The sequence below is a fragment of the Mercenaria mercenaria genome, unplaced genomic scaffold (genome assembly GCF_021730395.1).
Source record: "Mercenaria mercenaria strain notata unplaced genomic scaffold, MADL_Memer_1 contig_3728, whole genome shotgun sequence".
Lineage (NCBI taxonomy): Eukaryota > Metazoa > Mollusca > Bivalvia > Venerida > Veneridae > Mercenaria > Mercenaria mercenaria.
Window position 1 is genome coordinate 1 of NW_026461895.1, and position 18,224 is coordinate 18,224.

At 35.6% G+C, this 18,224-nt stretch overlaps 1 protein-coding gene across 1 annotated transcript in view; it reads left to right on the plus strand.

The window, feature by feature from the left end:
* Nucleotides 1–3,568: 3,568 nt before the first annotated feature.
* Nucleotides 3,569–18,224, plus strand: part of LOC123543892 (uncharacterized) — a gene marked incomplete at its 5' end in the record, with an annotated part of 30,197 nt that continues 15,541 nt past the window's right edge. The window contains 3 exons of the mRNA XM_053534491.1: nucleotides 3,569–3,679; nucleotides 5,185–5,580; nucleotides 8,367–8,457. Coding sequence (XP_053390466.1) covers nucleotides 3,569–3,679; nucleotides 5,185–5,580; nucleotides 8,367–8,457 — 598 coding nt within the window. The remainder of the gene's footprint in view (nucleotides 3,680–5,184; nucleotides 5,581–8,366; nucleotides 8,458–18,224) is intronic.

Sequence of the window (18,224 nt, forward strand, 5' to 3'; positions counted from 1 at the left end):
CCATCATGGGTTCTTGAATATATGGTTTGATTTGATACAAACTTGCAAAATATCTTTGCATGATGAGTCCGTCACATCCAATCATAGGTGCCGGAGTTATAGCCCTGATTGACCCCCGAAAAAGTCAAAATCTGTTAATTTTAACATTGTGAACATGATAGAAGTGACATTTCACATTTGATTTTAACCACACTTATACATATCTTAAATCACAATAAGAAAACCGACTAGATTCCACCATGGTTTCTAAAGTTACTGCACCTTAAATGGGCAAAATTTTCTATTTTGGCCCTTTCAGCCATATATAGGTTTCATTTATGCTTTGATATGATGATATGATACGAACTTGCACAGAATGATTATCTCAATGATCTCTGCGCCAGATTAGAAACTGCGTCATGTGGGGTCAAAAACTAGGTCACCAGGTCAAATGAAAGGAAAAGCTTGCTAACATCCTAGAGGCCACATTTATGATCATATATTATGATAGTTGGTCAGAATGTCAAGATCGAAAACGTATTATGTTAGGTCAAAAACAAGGTCACACGTTGAAGTCAAAGAGAGAGCTTGATAACACTCTAGATGGATGCCATATTGTTGACCATATCTTCATGAAACTTGGTACTTGGGTCATATAGGGTCAAAAGCTAGGTCATCACTCAAATCAAAGGAAAAGCTTGTTAACACTGTAGAAGCCACATTTATGACGTAATCTTCAAGGAACATGTTCAGAATGTTTATCTTAATGATTCCAAGGCCAACAGGTGAGCGATATAGGGTCATCATGACCCTCTTGTTATGTATAATCTCGCCAGGCATGCATTTGTTTTTGAAAACACAGAACAGTTCTAAGTGGAAAAAAATCCTACTATTGCATACGATAACAGATACGGAATGAACAAAAATAATAAAGGGGGTTAAAAATACGTTGATTTTGTAACCATTCTGAATGTTATAATTAAACATCTATAAGTGTAAGACACTCTTAGGGATGGTGGTTGGGCATTGAGGTGGATATAACACACTTCATTCCGTAGAGGGGACTATTTGGTTATCTTTATGCAGTTCAGGGCACTATTTTGACATATTGTCTCGATAATCAGATTATATTTTCACGAAAACTTTCTCCTACTTTCACGAAAGTTTATTCAAGTTTACGCGGAAAGTGTTGTTTTTTCGCGAAAGTTTATAAAATTTTCATGAAAACTTTATGGTTTTCGTATGCAGAAATATACCACCATAGCATTGGTTTAATGATATCTAAAGATACTTGAACTCAGAGTAAAGACAAATTCCACAGGGGTCCGTATCGGAGCAAGGGTATATGGATTTTTTGGAACTTTGTCAAATCGTTCAAAAGGTCCTTTTTATGTTGTCTGAAAGTGTCATTATATGCCTCAAATGTGCAGACCTAGACATTTCAGAAATAATTTTAAAATGAATTTCGTGTAATAAATATCGGCTTTACCGAAGCGTGAAAGGGACATCAGACGCTAATACGTTTATTACGTTAAGGTAGCAGACAGAATATTAAACACAGTAGTCCTCGATAACATTCTTCTCTTCTCTAACTAACACACTTACAAATGGCTACTTGTTCGAAGTATTTTCTCTTTACGGCCATTTTTTCAGGAAACATTTGTTTTGGCCGAGATATGGCAAAATTCAAGGCTGTCTTGCTTTCCCTGTAATGGCCATAAAAAGGAGTATTTGAAAATCCCGTACTAGCCTTTTCTTTTGACTTCTATGATTACAAATTGTGTACATGTAAAGATAACAATGAATATACATGATGTTCTAAAATAAATCTTATTTCATATATCATCACCCATAAAACAGACAAACTTCTTTTAAACATATCAGTTTGCAAGCTGGCTGCAGATTAATATTTTTGTAAGATGTTCATATTTGCCGCTTGACTGTTTCCACTAATTTCTCTGTAACACAGATAATATCATGAAAATTCAAATCCTGATTTTTCAACACACATGTATCATTTCCTAAAGTTTTGGCAAGATTTATAATGTAATTCTATTTTCATCTACGTTTATCAAACACTTTTACACCGTGAAATGTAAAATGTTACACAAAAATTGTGATTTGCGCTTTGTACACAACCATTTCATTTAAATAGTTTCTCTCCGTCCGAAATGTACAAGTGAAAACTATTCGTCTGGAATTCTATTTTATCCCTGCATGTAGTCATGATTCTTTGCAATGGAGTTTTGTAAAGTGTGCTTAGATCTGAACACGCCAGGATTTTTTTTTGTTTCACAGAAGATTAAGATTTGACCATTTACATGATTTCTAAACTGATTATGGCAAAATACTTTTTCGATATTTCAATGATAACGTTAGAAATTGAATCCTATTATACAGTTTTAAACCGTTAGATTCTCAAATATAAACTATCGTTGTATGAATAACATAATTTCACTATATTTCACTTATTCAATGTAATGAGTTTGATACCTGTATATTGGTTGAAATAAGTTTTATTTAGAAGGATTTAGCTTCATAGGCTGATATCATTCTGTATATGTTATTTATACAATTTAAATTGTTATCGTGTGCAATTTAAAGTAGCTCACATGACAATAATTTTACTATAAACAATGATAAATAAAGCAATTATGTTGATGAAATGAAAATTGCGCAATGATTGCGACACTTTCGATGTTAGATACTATAAACACAGCGTAAATATCGAAAACTGGTCGACGGATTTTGTATGGACACCGCCTCATTGCCAACCAAAGCGTGCTTTCTATCAATTTGCTGCGAAAAGTTTGATGATCATCTTTTCACATAACTATTAGAAATTGCAGTGGACAAAATTGATCAAACTTGTCAAGTTGCATAATTTGAAACAGTTCGATGATTTTTCACAAAAAAAAAAAAAAACGATGAATAATACCAGTTTGTAAAACTATTTTTAACGTTGAACGATCTTTAGGTAACCACATAGTCCATATTTATTATTTGTCTTGCTCGTAATTACTTAAGAAGATCCGAGATAATTCAACGACTATGGTCATGAAATATCACACTCTTTCTTAAAAAGACATTTTCTAATAAGCTGTACTCCTAATATGCATTACAAAGTTTAAAAATCATCTACAGCTTCTTAATGAAGAGAATATATATAAAGTATAAACGAGTATCGCGTGTATTGACGTTGCAGGGTTCAGTAGCTACTGTAAAACAAGAAATCATATAAAACCTGAGTCTTAAGTCGTTCAATATCTGCTAAAGTTAAATGTAAAGTTATATATATGAACATAGATATGACTGAATAAAACGCTTTTGATCATCCCTTAACAGTTATTTCAAATAATTCAATAGTGTGTGAAATTATGTAAACTGATTAATAACTCAGATGAAATCGGGTATGTATGATACTTGCGTAACAAATGCAATAACCTTAAATCATCTATTTTGAATAATAGTAGTTTTAAAGAAACTTACATGACACTTTTTCATAAAAACAATATTACGAATGAATGTAATCATATTTCTGTCCTAGTAGTCATGTTGATGTATACATAAATGTTCCTTTCTTCACCAGATGTGTCGATGCAGAGACAGATTATATTACTCAAAAGAAATGGAGCTGGACTGGATTACAGGCTTAGAAGTCAGAGATGCATTCATTGACAGGCTAATTTTCATGGCAGAGGTATCGGAGATAATTACAATAATTTTGAAATGTTTATTTTTCTTTGCTACAGATCAATATAACTATAAAATCCTTTGAAATAAACTTACTTTGTCATCTTAAAATGTATATAATTCCTGACAGTTACAGGTTTTATTATATACCCACTAAATTTTGTCAAAAATACGGCTTGTACTTTGGAATTAAATACAAACAGACAGACAAGAATTCCGTATTGTACCTTTTGTATTGCATGTTTGCGGACTACTTTCATTAATTAATATACATGACCTGACACGGTATATGAACAGCGCTCACCAACAACGATAGACAGTCACATTGATCAAAACTTTTTATCATGTTTTAAATTTTAAAGATTATCATAATTTGTATTTTTGGATTATTATTTTAGAAATAATTTATAGCAGAAAAGTGTTTAACACTATTTATGCACGGCGGCCGGTTATACGTTGAGCGTAATAATTTTACGAGGGCGCAGCCGGAGTGAAATTATTTGCACGACGTATTAAATAGTGTTAAGACACGGTTTTGCTGTATTATTATTTTAATTTTAATATGTCTTTTATCTAAAACAGTAGATAAAATATAGCAGCGCTCTTTCTTGGTCGCAACAAAAACTTAAACGTCTCCGCACGTTAACGTGACGTCATTCTAGTGTTAGCGTGTTTTAACAGAGACAAGCATATTAGAATCCAAAATAAGGTTCTTAAATGATAACGGGTTTGAATGGCTGGAAATCAGTGCTTTTCAAGGTTTTGAACGGGTGGCAATGAATAATCGCAACGTATATATATTTCTGCGCGATTCTTGCAGATGTTGATTTAGTCACCTTGCTCAAAACAACAAACAAATAGTACAAGGAATATAATAAAAGTGTTTTTATAACATTAGCTTGTTCTGGGATGTTGAAGTAGTCTAGGAAGGGCCTGTGTGATCTTGTCTGGAAAAAATTCCATTCGAGTTGACACACCATCCCAGAAAAAAAGCTACTGTCATAATAACCCTATTGTACCGTATGAAATTTACAACTTTTCTGTTCTGCTTAAAATATTCAACATCATTAAATGTTGAAAAGCTCTGCTTACTATCACTAAACGTGTGATATATATAGCTGAACGGTGAGAGAAAAATTTCCGATTTATGTGGTAATTCAGATTTAAGGTATAACATGCTGCTCATTTCTATTTGGATGGTAAAAAAATGAAATATTCAATCTTATTTGTTCTAACATTTTACATCGTGTAATTAAATGCACTTTGTAGTCCCAAAACATCAACAGACATTGTAAACTTTTGTTCACTATAGTGTCTTCCAAGGTGATGCAAAATAATTGAATCGATTACAATCAGAATAAATGACAAGGGACGATGTTCCAGATTATGATCTCCTTTTAGATGAAATGTCATACATACCTGTATTACATTATTATGAGTATTACAAGTTCAAAAGACCGGTTCACAAGACCCGTTATATGTAAAATGCACACATATATCTAATAATTTCAGTTCCCGGATGATGACTATATTGTAACGTCGAAAGATGAAGCTTTAGTTCATGCAGATGTTATTGCTGCACTCAGTGAGGAAGCAAAATATCTAGAGCAAAAAATAACTTCGTGCCAGGAAACTAACCTAAGTGAAAAAGAAATTGAAGATAAAGAAGTTCGCGTAAAAAAGAGAAGATTTGATTCGATATTAAAGGAATCCTTACAGGCAGTACTTTTGCCGCAAGAGTCTAAAGTAGAACGACTAAAACCGGGTATTTCTGGACAAGAAGTGCCAGAGAAAAAAAGAAGACTTGAATCGACGATATACGGACATTCGTATGCAATCAATATGCCTACAGAGTCTGAAGTAGGACAAGAGCCAACCACGTCCTATCGAACTGATCATTCAGTTGAGGTACCCGCTGTTTATTTATCAAATATAAGATAGTTGAAATTTGACAATTGTAATTATTAAAGAAACATTTAAATTGCTGTTCAAATGAACACGATTTGTACCTTGATGTAAAATTTACGCCGCTCAATAGCAAATCATTCGCGATGTGATTCAAAATGTGCGCAATGCAAAAATTTTGTTTGTTTGTTTTGGGTTTAACGCCGTTTTCATCAGTATTTCAGTCATGTAACGGCGGGCAGTTAACCTAACCAGTGTTCCTGGATTCTATACCAGTACAAACCTGTTCTCCGCAAGTAACTGCCAACTTCTCCACATGAATGATCAGAAGTGGAGGACGAATGATTCCAGACATAATGTCTTTTATCAAATCTTCACGGAGAACATACACCCCGCCCGGGGATCGAACTCGCGACTCCGCGATCCGTAGACCAACGTTTTCCCTACTGAGCTAAGCGTGCAATACAGAAGTTGCACAGTGTGTATTGTTGCGCCTGGTGGGAGCTGTTATAGATCACATTCGCGTTCTATTCAAATTTAGCGTGTGGTGTACTTTTCTTCATGTAAACAAACCCAAGAAAAATGACCCAAAGCAAATATATCCATCAATAATGAAACATTATGTTTGCCTGATATATTAAAAATGGTATGCTTTAGAGCTTACTTTCATTTATCAAATGCATAGGTCATGTTCACGTATCACACCTCCAGATTTTTGTCAAACTTATTGAAATGTAGCACATATAATTATGTACTTCAGTTTTAGTTTTTTTATAAACAGAGAGAGAAACAAAATGTTACAGATTTTATTGATCAATTTTAGTGTATTCAATGATACAGTGCTATGTGGCACATAAGCTGCATGATGCTTTCCGCAAAACATTAGATATAGGTCGCAAAATAAAAGGAATATGAACCCCAAAAGGTGATATGGTCGTTTAGAAGCTTAATATGTCACCAGAGTGACGTCCTAGGCATAAAATAATTTGCTATAAAACATAGCTCTGGCGTAAAATTTGATACGTTTCAGTTAAAAGATGTGATTAATATAACTTCGCTCATAATTTTAGGCTACGAAAATACATTATGCATTATGTAAGAAAACGTGTTATTCTTTGTTCTTAAAGACACATGCTGTCTGTACCAAATAGTGTAGAAAGTTACTATATTAATATGTGTGAATAATTTCATGTAAATGTAAAGAAATTTCAACGGAATACATTTATATTAGAAACAACGAAAGAAGCGGTTGTTGTAAAACTCTCTTTAGTTAGCTATAATGCATGAATTAAGCAAGTTTGGTGACAAGTTACCATCAAATTGCTTTTGTTTATTCAGTATCACATTATTTTCGCGAAGTATGAAAAAGTAATCTTACTATTACTGAACTGAAAGCCGCGTCGCTTTCAAAAAGAAATATGTCTGTACTATTTCAGTTGAGAAAAAACTAGATGTGGACGTAACGCGCAACATTTATTCATAAAAAAACACAAAACGACAGATGTGATGAAAAAACTATTCAAATATAATAGCATCGCCTGCCTCCCGCGACTAATAAATTCCGCTACTCCCATTTCGAAATCCGGGGATTGTTTAGTTTATACATTAATGTATTCTTGTTCACACGGAAACGGACTATATGATAAATATCCACTGAATCAAGTAGCAACAACAGGCAATTGCAGTGCTATTTGAAAATTGTGTACATTTCATTTCAATTTGTCATCCTCATCATATTAGACCGCCCTGGTAGCGTTGTGGTAGAGCGTCCGTTTTGGGGACAGGAGGCCGTGGGTTCGATCCCCGTTTGCGACATTCCAAAGACGTAAAAATGGTACTAGTAGCTTCCTCGCTTGACGCTTCACATTAAGAGGATAGTGTTAAGACTGGTCAGACCGGTGCCAATATAACGTATGAACGACGTGATATTCTAGTGAGGCAGCACTATCAAGTTGGGCATTGTGCTCACTGCTACACGTACCCACCGTCGTTTATATGAAAAATAGTTGAAAAAGACGTTAAATCCAAGCACGCACAAACACTCCTCATCATATGTCATTTGAACTGGAGTTACAGTCTCGTTGTCTGCCGTGTTAAAGCTCACTCATGATTTAGTTATTCAAGTACTCTTTCTATGAAAAAAAGAGTATATTAGAAATTTTAGTTAATAAGTACAGTACGTGTGCTAATAGCATTTTTGTGACAACATAATTAGAAGTAAAATAACTTTAATAAACCCTTTATCAGAATACGTGAACATGTCCACGAATATAAATCAAACACACAAACAAATTAAAATCTTAATAAGGGATGGGTGTGCAGTCTATCTGAACTGCACACATACGAAATGTTCGTGCTTATTATCAGTATCATAACTATGAAACGCTTTAATTACCTAAATTCTTTATGAATATATCAATACATTGTGTCGTTTTAAGATATGTTCAGTACAACATTTCAGTGGTTGCTTCAATATAATTATGATGAAAAATTTAGTCAAAGTACTAGCTCCCTAAACATATCTTTGTACCCTTGCTTTTCTAATGATACACTTCAGTTATAATAAATGACTTGAGTTAATTGGATAGAATGTATTTTTTTTTTTTAATTCTTAGGTACTGCATGAAAGTTGTTACTTACTGATTTAGTTTTATATTGTACAGTTAATCATCCGATGATGCAATAGTTTTTAAACGACAGTACTGCGAATATCTCGAAATATTTGAATTTAACATTTTTCAATATTACGTATTCATAGCTAATAAAAAGAATGCATGGTTGTTTTGTAGGATATAGAGGACTACAAGACCCAACTTGAAAAGATCAAGACACTTATTTCAGTTCACAGAGAGAAAATGGCTTACATTGATAGTAAAATTGGTATGTATCTTGTTTTATCATCTAATATCAACAGTCAAGTATAAAACTGATGTCGATAAATGCCTCGGTTTCATTCTTCTTGTAACAGTTTGAATGAATTCCCCGATGCATTTGCTTTCATAGGTACCAAAAGTGATTTATTTTTGATAACTATGTGTGAGTGACCTTATTTTCGACAAAGGTTGCAAAATTCAACTTTATTTTTGTATAAACGTTTTTCTTTTAATTCAAATTACAAAGTCCAGATAACAGTACTTTTAATATTATAAGATTCTTTCACTGGTTATAGGTGCAGATGGGAATTTCCGGCCTCGAGGGTAACTGTTTAGGCGGTAACGAGGTTCCTACCGAGTTACCGCTTAAACAGTTACCCGTGAGCCGGATATTCCCATCTGCACCTATAACCAGTGACAGAATCTTTTTCTTGCATATCGATATCAAGATATAATAATAAAAATAAAATCAGTCGAACGGCTTTCTTTTTAGAACTATTTCTAATAGCAGCGTATTTAAACAAAGCGCGGGAAAACAACGTCCGTAAACAGGAAAAACGTCATGACGTTTGAAAGACAAATAACAATGATTAGTTCCGGTTTTGTTTTATCAGTTCCAGCGTAACGTTATGAATTTTTGATAAAATAACGTGTTTTGAATCGAGAAATATACTTTCAGGAGCAAAGAGGATCTGTCAAGGTATTGGATTTTTATTCCGTTTTCGAAATAAAATATAAATAACTACATAAATCTTCTACATATATGTAGTTCGTAATACGTCATTTAAAGCACGAGAGTCATCTTACACCCCGGGATGTAAGATGGATTTTTCCAGCACCGGTAAAAATACCGGAAATCCCCGTCTGGTATGCAAGAAATTACATGAATACCATCGAAAAATTGCAATAGTTTATTTGAAAATATTTTTGAATACAGTGAAACACTTTATACTGGAACCCCTGAATGCCGAAAACTCTCCAATTCTGCAGTCCCGCCGGAAGTTGGCCGCCTTATTTGTTCTGTAATTTTATCAGCGCAAAATTACCCATGAAAAGTGAACAATTTTAAAAGGCAATCAGAATGGCACATGCCCTTTATCATGATTACCAGAATTTATTCTATTTGGTAGCATATGTCCATAAAATCTTAAATGATGCTGTTTACACAGTAGCTAAACAAGATCAGGAGCTCGAAGTAATCAGATCGCTGGATGATTTTATAACTACAAACAAAACCGCTCTAAAGCAAACGCCACTCAGAACTCGAACTTTTACTTTGTCCGGAGGCCATTAGGTTTAGAGAGGTTCCACTATTCATTTAAGAGTTCATGCAAAATGGATCGGCACATAAATGAATCGCTGCCTAAAGATATTTTGTCTTAAATGAATGAGGTGTTTCGGTTCACTCGCACCGGGCGAGCAAGAAAGAAAAAATATTGTACATATTATACCCTTTCCCTAGGTATAGTATAGGTATCGCGAAGTCTTCGTAGGGGCATGTTTTTTCGCGTAAAAATAATCTAGAGCTTGGAAATAATTATGATACTGTTGAGTAATAAGTACAAGTGAGTGCCTTTGGTGATACACTGTCCAGGCCTGGAACCAGGGACAACGGAGACTCGTGCCCATCCCCCCACCCCACACACATTTGGTTTAGAAATGACCTATACTCATCGAAGTTGCACCCAACAATCTTGGAAAAGGAATAATATTTTCTTAAAATTTAGATCCCTAAAACGCACCTCAAATCTAGAACAAACAATGCACAAGAGTCCAGCATTTCATACCTGAATTTTAAAATTCCTCCATCCACCCCTTAAAGTGACGGCGTATACCCCCCTAGTACCTGAATATTTATACCCCCAAAATGCACCAGAGGCCATCATTTAATACAAATATATAAAAACCTTTCTGGGAGAGACCCCATTCATCCCCATCACGGATACAGCCCCCATCCCCTCCGCCGTACCTGCCCTCTCCCGGAGCATCACTTCGCCGATGACGCTTTTGTTCTGAACTGGTGCCCCCACCCCACCTCCGAGACAAATATTATTTCTGGATCCGGGCCTGTTGTCTGACTACGAAACCAGCGATTGCTAGTTCGAGTCCAACATCCTCCAACTAATAATAAATAACATTTAGTTAAGAGTCCCGTGTATTGTTGCGTTACACCTAGCACGCTAAAGAACTACCGAAGCTTCTTAGCCGGTGCGTCTTCTGTGTCTTACACTTAAATTACTAACAGTCTTCTAAGAGCCGGCCATATGGGTTTCTAATGGCAACTGTACAAAAAGCTGACAGATTGGCCTGCATACACTTTAAACCAGTGTAATTGCTATCAAAATGGAAACTACGTGACTGCGATATTCAACGTAATAGTACATTGTTTTTCATTTACTGTGTGCACGTTGAAACAAATGGAAAGGCTTAGATGGAACAATTTGTAAGGATAGGTACTCAGCGTCCGCCGTCTATCGTTCATCGCCCCGCATCCAAGATTTAGATTTCGTTTAAATCATCTTTAAATGGGGCTATCAAATATTTCTTTTCAAATGTTTTCGCGCCAGTGAACATACGTTCCGCCGAGGTTGTAATTTAAAAACAAAATACTTTTAATCGACTTTTGTTCATGAATCGCTTGACCAACATCATATATCCCAGTAGCATTTTTCGGTAAACCTCTACTAAGTTTGTTAGATTGTTTTGCTGACTGTGGGACCATAAATAGGACCGCTCTAAAAACCGGTTATTTTAGAAAATTATAAGAGTGAGAAAACTTCTTTTCTTAAACGTATAAGGTTTGCGGGTAACATACTAGTATTGTACATAATGCATTGTCATGTTATCCCTAACAAATACACTCAAGCCCTCGTCCAAATTTCAAGAAACTAATTGCTTAGATACTTCTGTTGACTTTTGCATCTTCATCAGAACTGCATAGGACGATTTCATAGATCAAAATATAACAAAACAATTCTGAATTTCAAAGAAAACGAAGCACAGAAATAAGAAACATACTTAAACATATATTTTCTTACATCATTCTTAAATAGAAATATCGTATTTGCCTGACTGAAATAAGTACTACTAACCATAGTATAATTGAGCTATAAATATAGAAGATAAAAGGTAAGGGTAGATTTCCCGGAAGCACAGAACACCCAAAACACATCCATAGAGTCATAGATCGCAAAGTGTGCCCACAACGAAAGAAGCTGTCACGGAAAAATATTGTAGACGGGTTGCTTCAAAAATCTAACAACAACTACATTACAAGTATATACAAAATACAGAAAATGGGGGGTTGTGTGGTAAGGGGTAGACAAAAAGGTCGGATGTTGGAGGATGGCGGAGGAAGAATGAACATTAAACAGGGAAAACATCAACATTAAGTACCTATTATTTAAGTAATAGCACGATGTTAAATAACAGACTTAACTGAGTAATTACAAAATATTTTCGCGAATTCGGGCCTGGAACTGAATTTTTATTTGTCACATTTGGAACAGTTTTTGACATAAACTTATAAAAGGAAAACATTGAAAATTCTTCTAATACAGGAGTTCGCGGTTTATAAGCAATATATTTAATGAAGCATAACAACGAAAAAAAAAACAAGGACAGAAGTCCAACATGAGAAACCACATTCAAAGAACTAGCTACTGACGGCTTTATTAAAGCTTCTTCTAAAAACGCAATAATTATGGTAATGCCTAATAATAGATGTAGCATAAACTTGTTGTCTTCTGCAAATTTTTTATTTAAAGTAGGTTTCCGGAACCCATTTTTGTCCCCGTTCTATTTTACTTACATTCTAAAATACTTATAAGGTATAAGGTGTCTACTCATAGTATTATGGCATATTTATTCTAGACCTGTCCGAATTAAATTATTGGCAACCACAGGTATCAAAATTTTTACAATGTGACAGATAAGGAAAACTGAAAATCAGTTTCTCTAAAAGTACAATGCTTAGTATAGAGCTTAGATGGTTTAAATGGATCAGGAAAACTGGAAATCAGTTTCTCTAAAAGTACAATGTTTAGTATAATGCTAAGATGGTTTATATGAAGCATAACCTAATGGTCCAAACCACGTCTCTTCAAGTCTGGTTCCGGGAACCAAATATTGGGCCACAACAGACTTTCGTGATTTTACATATGGGGAAAGTTTTAAAAGTCTTTTGTTTCTAAAAAAATAAACTTTGACTCGGTGTATATGTATTTCTTGTCCTTTAGAATCATAGTCTACACAATGTTTTATGATAGAGTTCAGTTTATGCCGGTGGGGTGAAATAAGTGGACCCATGAAAAAAGTGGACAGACGGCCATATGCGCATGCGCAAACCTATATATAGCTAATGGGTGGAGCGCGCTTAATATAACCTCAGGGTACATCTCAAAACCTAAATTGACTAGTTCGCCGATTGATAATACGCCCAGTAACGAATAAATCTCCACTGGATTTATGATATTTTTCTAAGCTTCCGTGAATAAATTGGGCTAATATACTGGTATGACTGACTAAAAATGGTTTCTGTTTGTTATTCTTTCGGGACATATTTTCTTAACGACATTGTATTTTAAACACTCGTTGTGACTGAGTGGTCTAGGGCGCTGGCATTTTGCTTAAAATTTACAGAATTTTCATTTCAAACAATGGTGATTTTGCCCAGTGGGTATCAGGTGTTCATTAAGAGCTATATGCCATTTATTTTTATTGTCTAAGAATGGCATGCAGCAGGAATATACAAGGATATGAACTCTACATATACACATATAAGAGACACAGCATAGTAATTAATAGCCATACCAAGAATCCACTGGAAAATAAGTGGACATAATACTATGAGAGATAAATGCGGTATTTTTAGACAAAATAAGAATCATCTAGGAAATAATTGAAAACGATGTTATTATTAAATACTACATTTATATAGCGCCCTTTTCATGATAAACACGTTCAAATGCGCTTTACATAAAACAAACGCAACCGCACATGGCGCGAAATTCGTGCTCTACTAGCACAGACACAGAGCGATCTGACAGAGGGACAGAGTGAGATAAAGCATCCAGAACAGATAGAGAGAAATCATTTTTAGATACATGCCTGTCTAGCTCTTTGCGAATAGACAGTCAAGTTCTTTGACGTGCCCGGTGTACAGCACCGATACACGCGAAGCCGTCTTCCCTGCGAAGATCCAGTACAGGCGTCTTAGTTAGGTGGTAGACACTCAAGAGCATCTCAGAAATGTCCAGTGTCTGGACCAGGATTCGAACCCCAGGTCTCTGGATTGACAGTCAAGTGTGTTAACACTAGACTACCGGTCCACATATTATATAATTATATATGAGACACAGTTATGGTATAGATATATACATGTATATTGTAGACATAATAAGAATCACCTGGGAAAAAAGTGGACACACTGCAGAGAAATGCTATACTATTTATTTGAAAATAATAAGTGGTCGCGATATATAGCAGACACACCTGAGGAAATGGTAGGCATTATAAGAAGCTTCGGAGAAAACTGGAAACGATATATATGAGACACAGCTGGGGAACTGATAGACATGATAAGAATCACCTTAGAAATAAGTTGACATATGAGCCACAGCTTAGGAATTGTACGACATGATAAGAATCTTCTGGGAAAGAAGTGGACAGAATATAGAAAGAAGTGGACAAGATATATTTGAGACACAGCTGAGGAACTGGAAAACATACATTGTAGTTAGAATCATCTGGTAAATATTTGAACACGATATATATGAGACACAGTTGAGGGATTGGAAGACATTATTACAAGAATCATCTGGAAAATAAGTGGTCACTATATATGTGAGACACAGCTAAGGGATTGGAAGGCATAATAAGAATTATCTAGGAGATAAGTGGTCACGATGTATATGAGACACTGATCAGAAAATGAGAAAATGGTAAATATAATAAGATTCCACTTAGAAATAAGTAGATATGATATATATTTATTTATTTTGTTGGGTTTAACGTCGCACCGACACAATTATTAATCATATAGCGACTTCCAGCTTTGATGGTGGAGGAAGACCCCAAGTACCCCACCGTGTGCATTATTTCATCACGAGCGGGCAGAACCACTGATCTTTTGTAAAAAACAAAGAAAATATCAAACAGGGAATGCCACGTACCAAAAACGCAGCCTCCCCAAAATGAAACCCACAGCACGCAGACGCGTACACCACAAGCACACACACGGACACACACATACACGCGCACACACACAAAGCCAACACATAAGGACAAAACGAACAAACAAAGGAACACAGTGGGGCACCGCCTTGGAACGGTCAGTGGCAAAAACACCACTGGGGAGCTTAAACCGGTTTATGGTGCGCATCCAACCTCACTCTTACCCCCACCATGTTCCAAAGACACGGGACAGTGTAAATAAAAGTTATCCCCTCCAGGTGAATCTCTAACACACGTAATGGAAACAAAAAGGCATGGCATGTAAAACACAAAAATGCTCGTGTATAAATATATAAAAAGCAAACCTTTAGAACCAAAAACGTATGTACTCAATGCCTTTGCAGAAGACAGAGCAACAAGAGAAACACCCTTAAGGGCCCGAAGCCCGCTGGATTGCTTCCTCACGAAGAATTCAACCCCCGAGTGAGGCTCGAACCCAGATCGATAGGTGGCAAGTAATTTGAAGTCAGCGACCTTAACCACTCAGTCACTGAGGCCCCCCTGGACACGATATATAAGAAACGCAGCTGAGAAAATGGCGGACATGATAAGACCCTCCAGCCGGGAAATAAGTGGACATGATATATACTAGACACTGTTGAGAAATACTATACTCAATATGAGGCTATTGGGAATTAAGTGGACGCAATATAAACCAGTCACAGGTGAGGAAACAGTAGGCATAATAAGGATGAAATGGGAGACATAGTTCTAACTATGTCTCCCATGTCGTCAGCTGTATCTCGTATGTATTGTGATATGATACATATGAGACTCAGCTGATGAAATGCAAGACATATTAAGAATTTTGTAGGAAATAAGTGGACACGATATATGAGACACACCTGAGGAAACGGTAGATATATTAAGAATCGCATAGGAAATAAGTGGACACAATACATAATTATGAGACACAGCTGACGAAGTGGTGTGCATAAAAAGGATTTCATGGGAACTAAATGGACACAATAAATATGAGACACAGCTGAGGAAACAGTAGATATAATAAAATCACATAGGAAATGAGTGGACACAATAGTTATGAGGCACAGCTTACGAAGTGGTGGACATAATAAGAATTTCCTGGGAAATAATTGGACACAAATATGAGACACAGCTGTTGATTTCGTATACATAATAAGTTCCTAGGAAATAAGTGGACAAGATATATGTGAGACAAAGCTATGAAAATGGTGGACATTATAAGACTCTCCAGCCGGGAAATAAGTGGACAGGATATATATGAGACACTCTTAAGGAATACTATACTAAATAAGAGTATGTTGGGAATTATGTGGAACGATATATACCAGACACAGGCGAAGAAACAGTAGGCATAATAAGAATCTCCAAGGAAATAAGTGTACACAATACATACAAGATACATACGAAATGGAAGACTTAGTTAGATTCTCCTCGGAAATAAGGAGACACGAAATATATGAGATAGAGATGGGTAACGGGAAGACATAATAAGACATAATGTATTTGATACAGCTGAGGAGAAGCTGAAAGGAATCCATTAAGAAATAAGCGGATACGATATATGTGACACAGCTGAGAAACTGGTAGATATAATAAGAATCTACTGGGAAATAAGTGAAATCGTAGATACAGTACGAATCTCCGAGTGAATAAGTGAATACAGTATATATGAGACGTAGCTGAGAAACTGGATAATAAGTGGACACAATATATATGAGACTAAGCTGAGGGATTGGAAGACCTAAAAGAATCTTCTGGGAAATAAGTGGACACAATATATATGAGGTACAGATGTGGAATTAGCAGACATTAGAGCAGTCATGGAAGATTACCCCACGAAATGGCACATTGACACAGACGGCTATCTTGCATCAGATAAAGACATTTCATACCAGAAAACACATTCTATGTCCAAGGGAACATTTATAAGAACTTTTTTATGTCACGCGCTGCGCATTTATTATGTCGGTCACTTCTGTGATGTTTGAAGAGAATGCAATGAAAACTGTAGAAGTAGTTCGCTGCACAAAGAAATTATAAAATCTAATACGGCCGCCAGTTGGCTATTTTGTATCCCATCAAAAATATTTATGTCTGACACTGCGTCTTAACATGTCAATCACTTCTTTGACATCTGAATAAAATACAGCAAAAACTGTAGAAGAAGTCAGCTCCACAAGGAAATAAACACCATTACCAATAGGTTGACAACGAGTACGAACTCTGGCGTTTTTTCTTATACCACTTATTTAAAGGGAGATTTTATTATGTTATTATTCTGCCCATTTTTTCTTTAAAATTTTTCTTATTGTCTCCCAATTTCCTCGGTGTCTCTTATAATCGGTTTTCACTTTTTTTTCAGGGGTTTTTTTATGGTACCAATTCTAGGCTGTGTCTAATTTCCACTACTTTCCAGGGTGTTCCTTTTAATTTTACCAATCCCTTGCTGGTGTCATTATTTCTGTAATTATGGTTTTTTTGGCCCCTTATTTCCAAGGGGATTACATTTTTTTCATTTTATATCTAATTATCTAATTTTGGGGCGTATGTTATAATGTCGTGTCCACTTTTTTCCCCAGAAGATTCAATTATTCTATTAAACCCCTCGGCGGGCCAAAAATCGTGTCCACTTATTCCCCAGGGTTCTGTTTAGTCAACAATTTTTTCCCGCTGTGTTTTCATATAATGATGCCCATTATTTCCCGAAGTTCTTATTATGTTCCCTTTTCGCCTTTGGGTTCTTCTTTATCGTGCCCACTATTTCCCGGGGATTCTTATTTCCCCATTCTAAAGCTATGATTTATGTATTCATTTCCACTTATTCGGGATATCGGTTCAGTTTTTCCCCCGTGGACTTATTGGGGTCCCTACCTCGGCGAATTACCATTTATGGGTTTCCATTATTTCCCAAATTTCCCTTTTTTGGGTTCCCAATTTTCCACCTTTTGTTAAAAGTCAGTTTTTCCCCCAAAGCTACTTCCTGTGCTGTGTATCTAGGTCATATATTCGCGTCCACCTATTTCCCCAGTGAAGTCCATTTCCAAATTCATCACTGTGTTTATAAAATACGTTTTTTATGTTTTCCCGGGAGATTCAATTTATTACCAATTTCGGTTTTTCATATATATATCGTGTCCACTTTTTTTCCAGGGGATTCTTTTTTTGGGGTTACAAATTTCTCAGCCTGTCCATAGCCCACTTTTTTTCACAAAGATTTTTATCTTTTTTTACTTCCTAGCTGTTTTTAAATTGCCCACTTTTTTTCAAAGGGTATTTCGATTTTTTCCCAAAAAATTTCCTCATCTCTGTTCAATGTCCCTTTGTTTCCACGGGTTTTCTTATTTGTTACCTTTTTTTTCCAGCTTGCCTTATTCCACTTTTTTTTCCACGGGTTTTTATTTGTCTACCTTTTTTTTTTCAGTCTGCCCCATGCCCACTTATTTTCCACGGGGTTTTCCTATTTTTCTACAATTTTTTCAGCTCTGTCCCTATGTCCATTTATTTTCTCCAGGTTTCATATTTTGCTACCAATTTTCAGTTTTGTCCCTTGTTCAT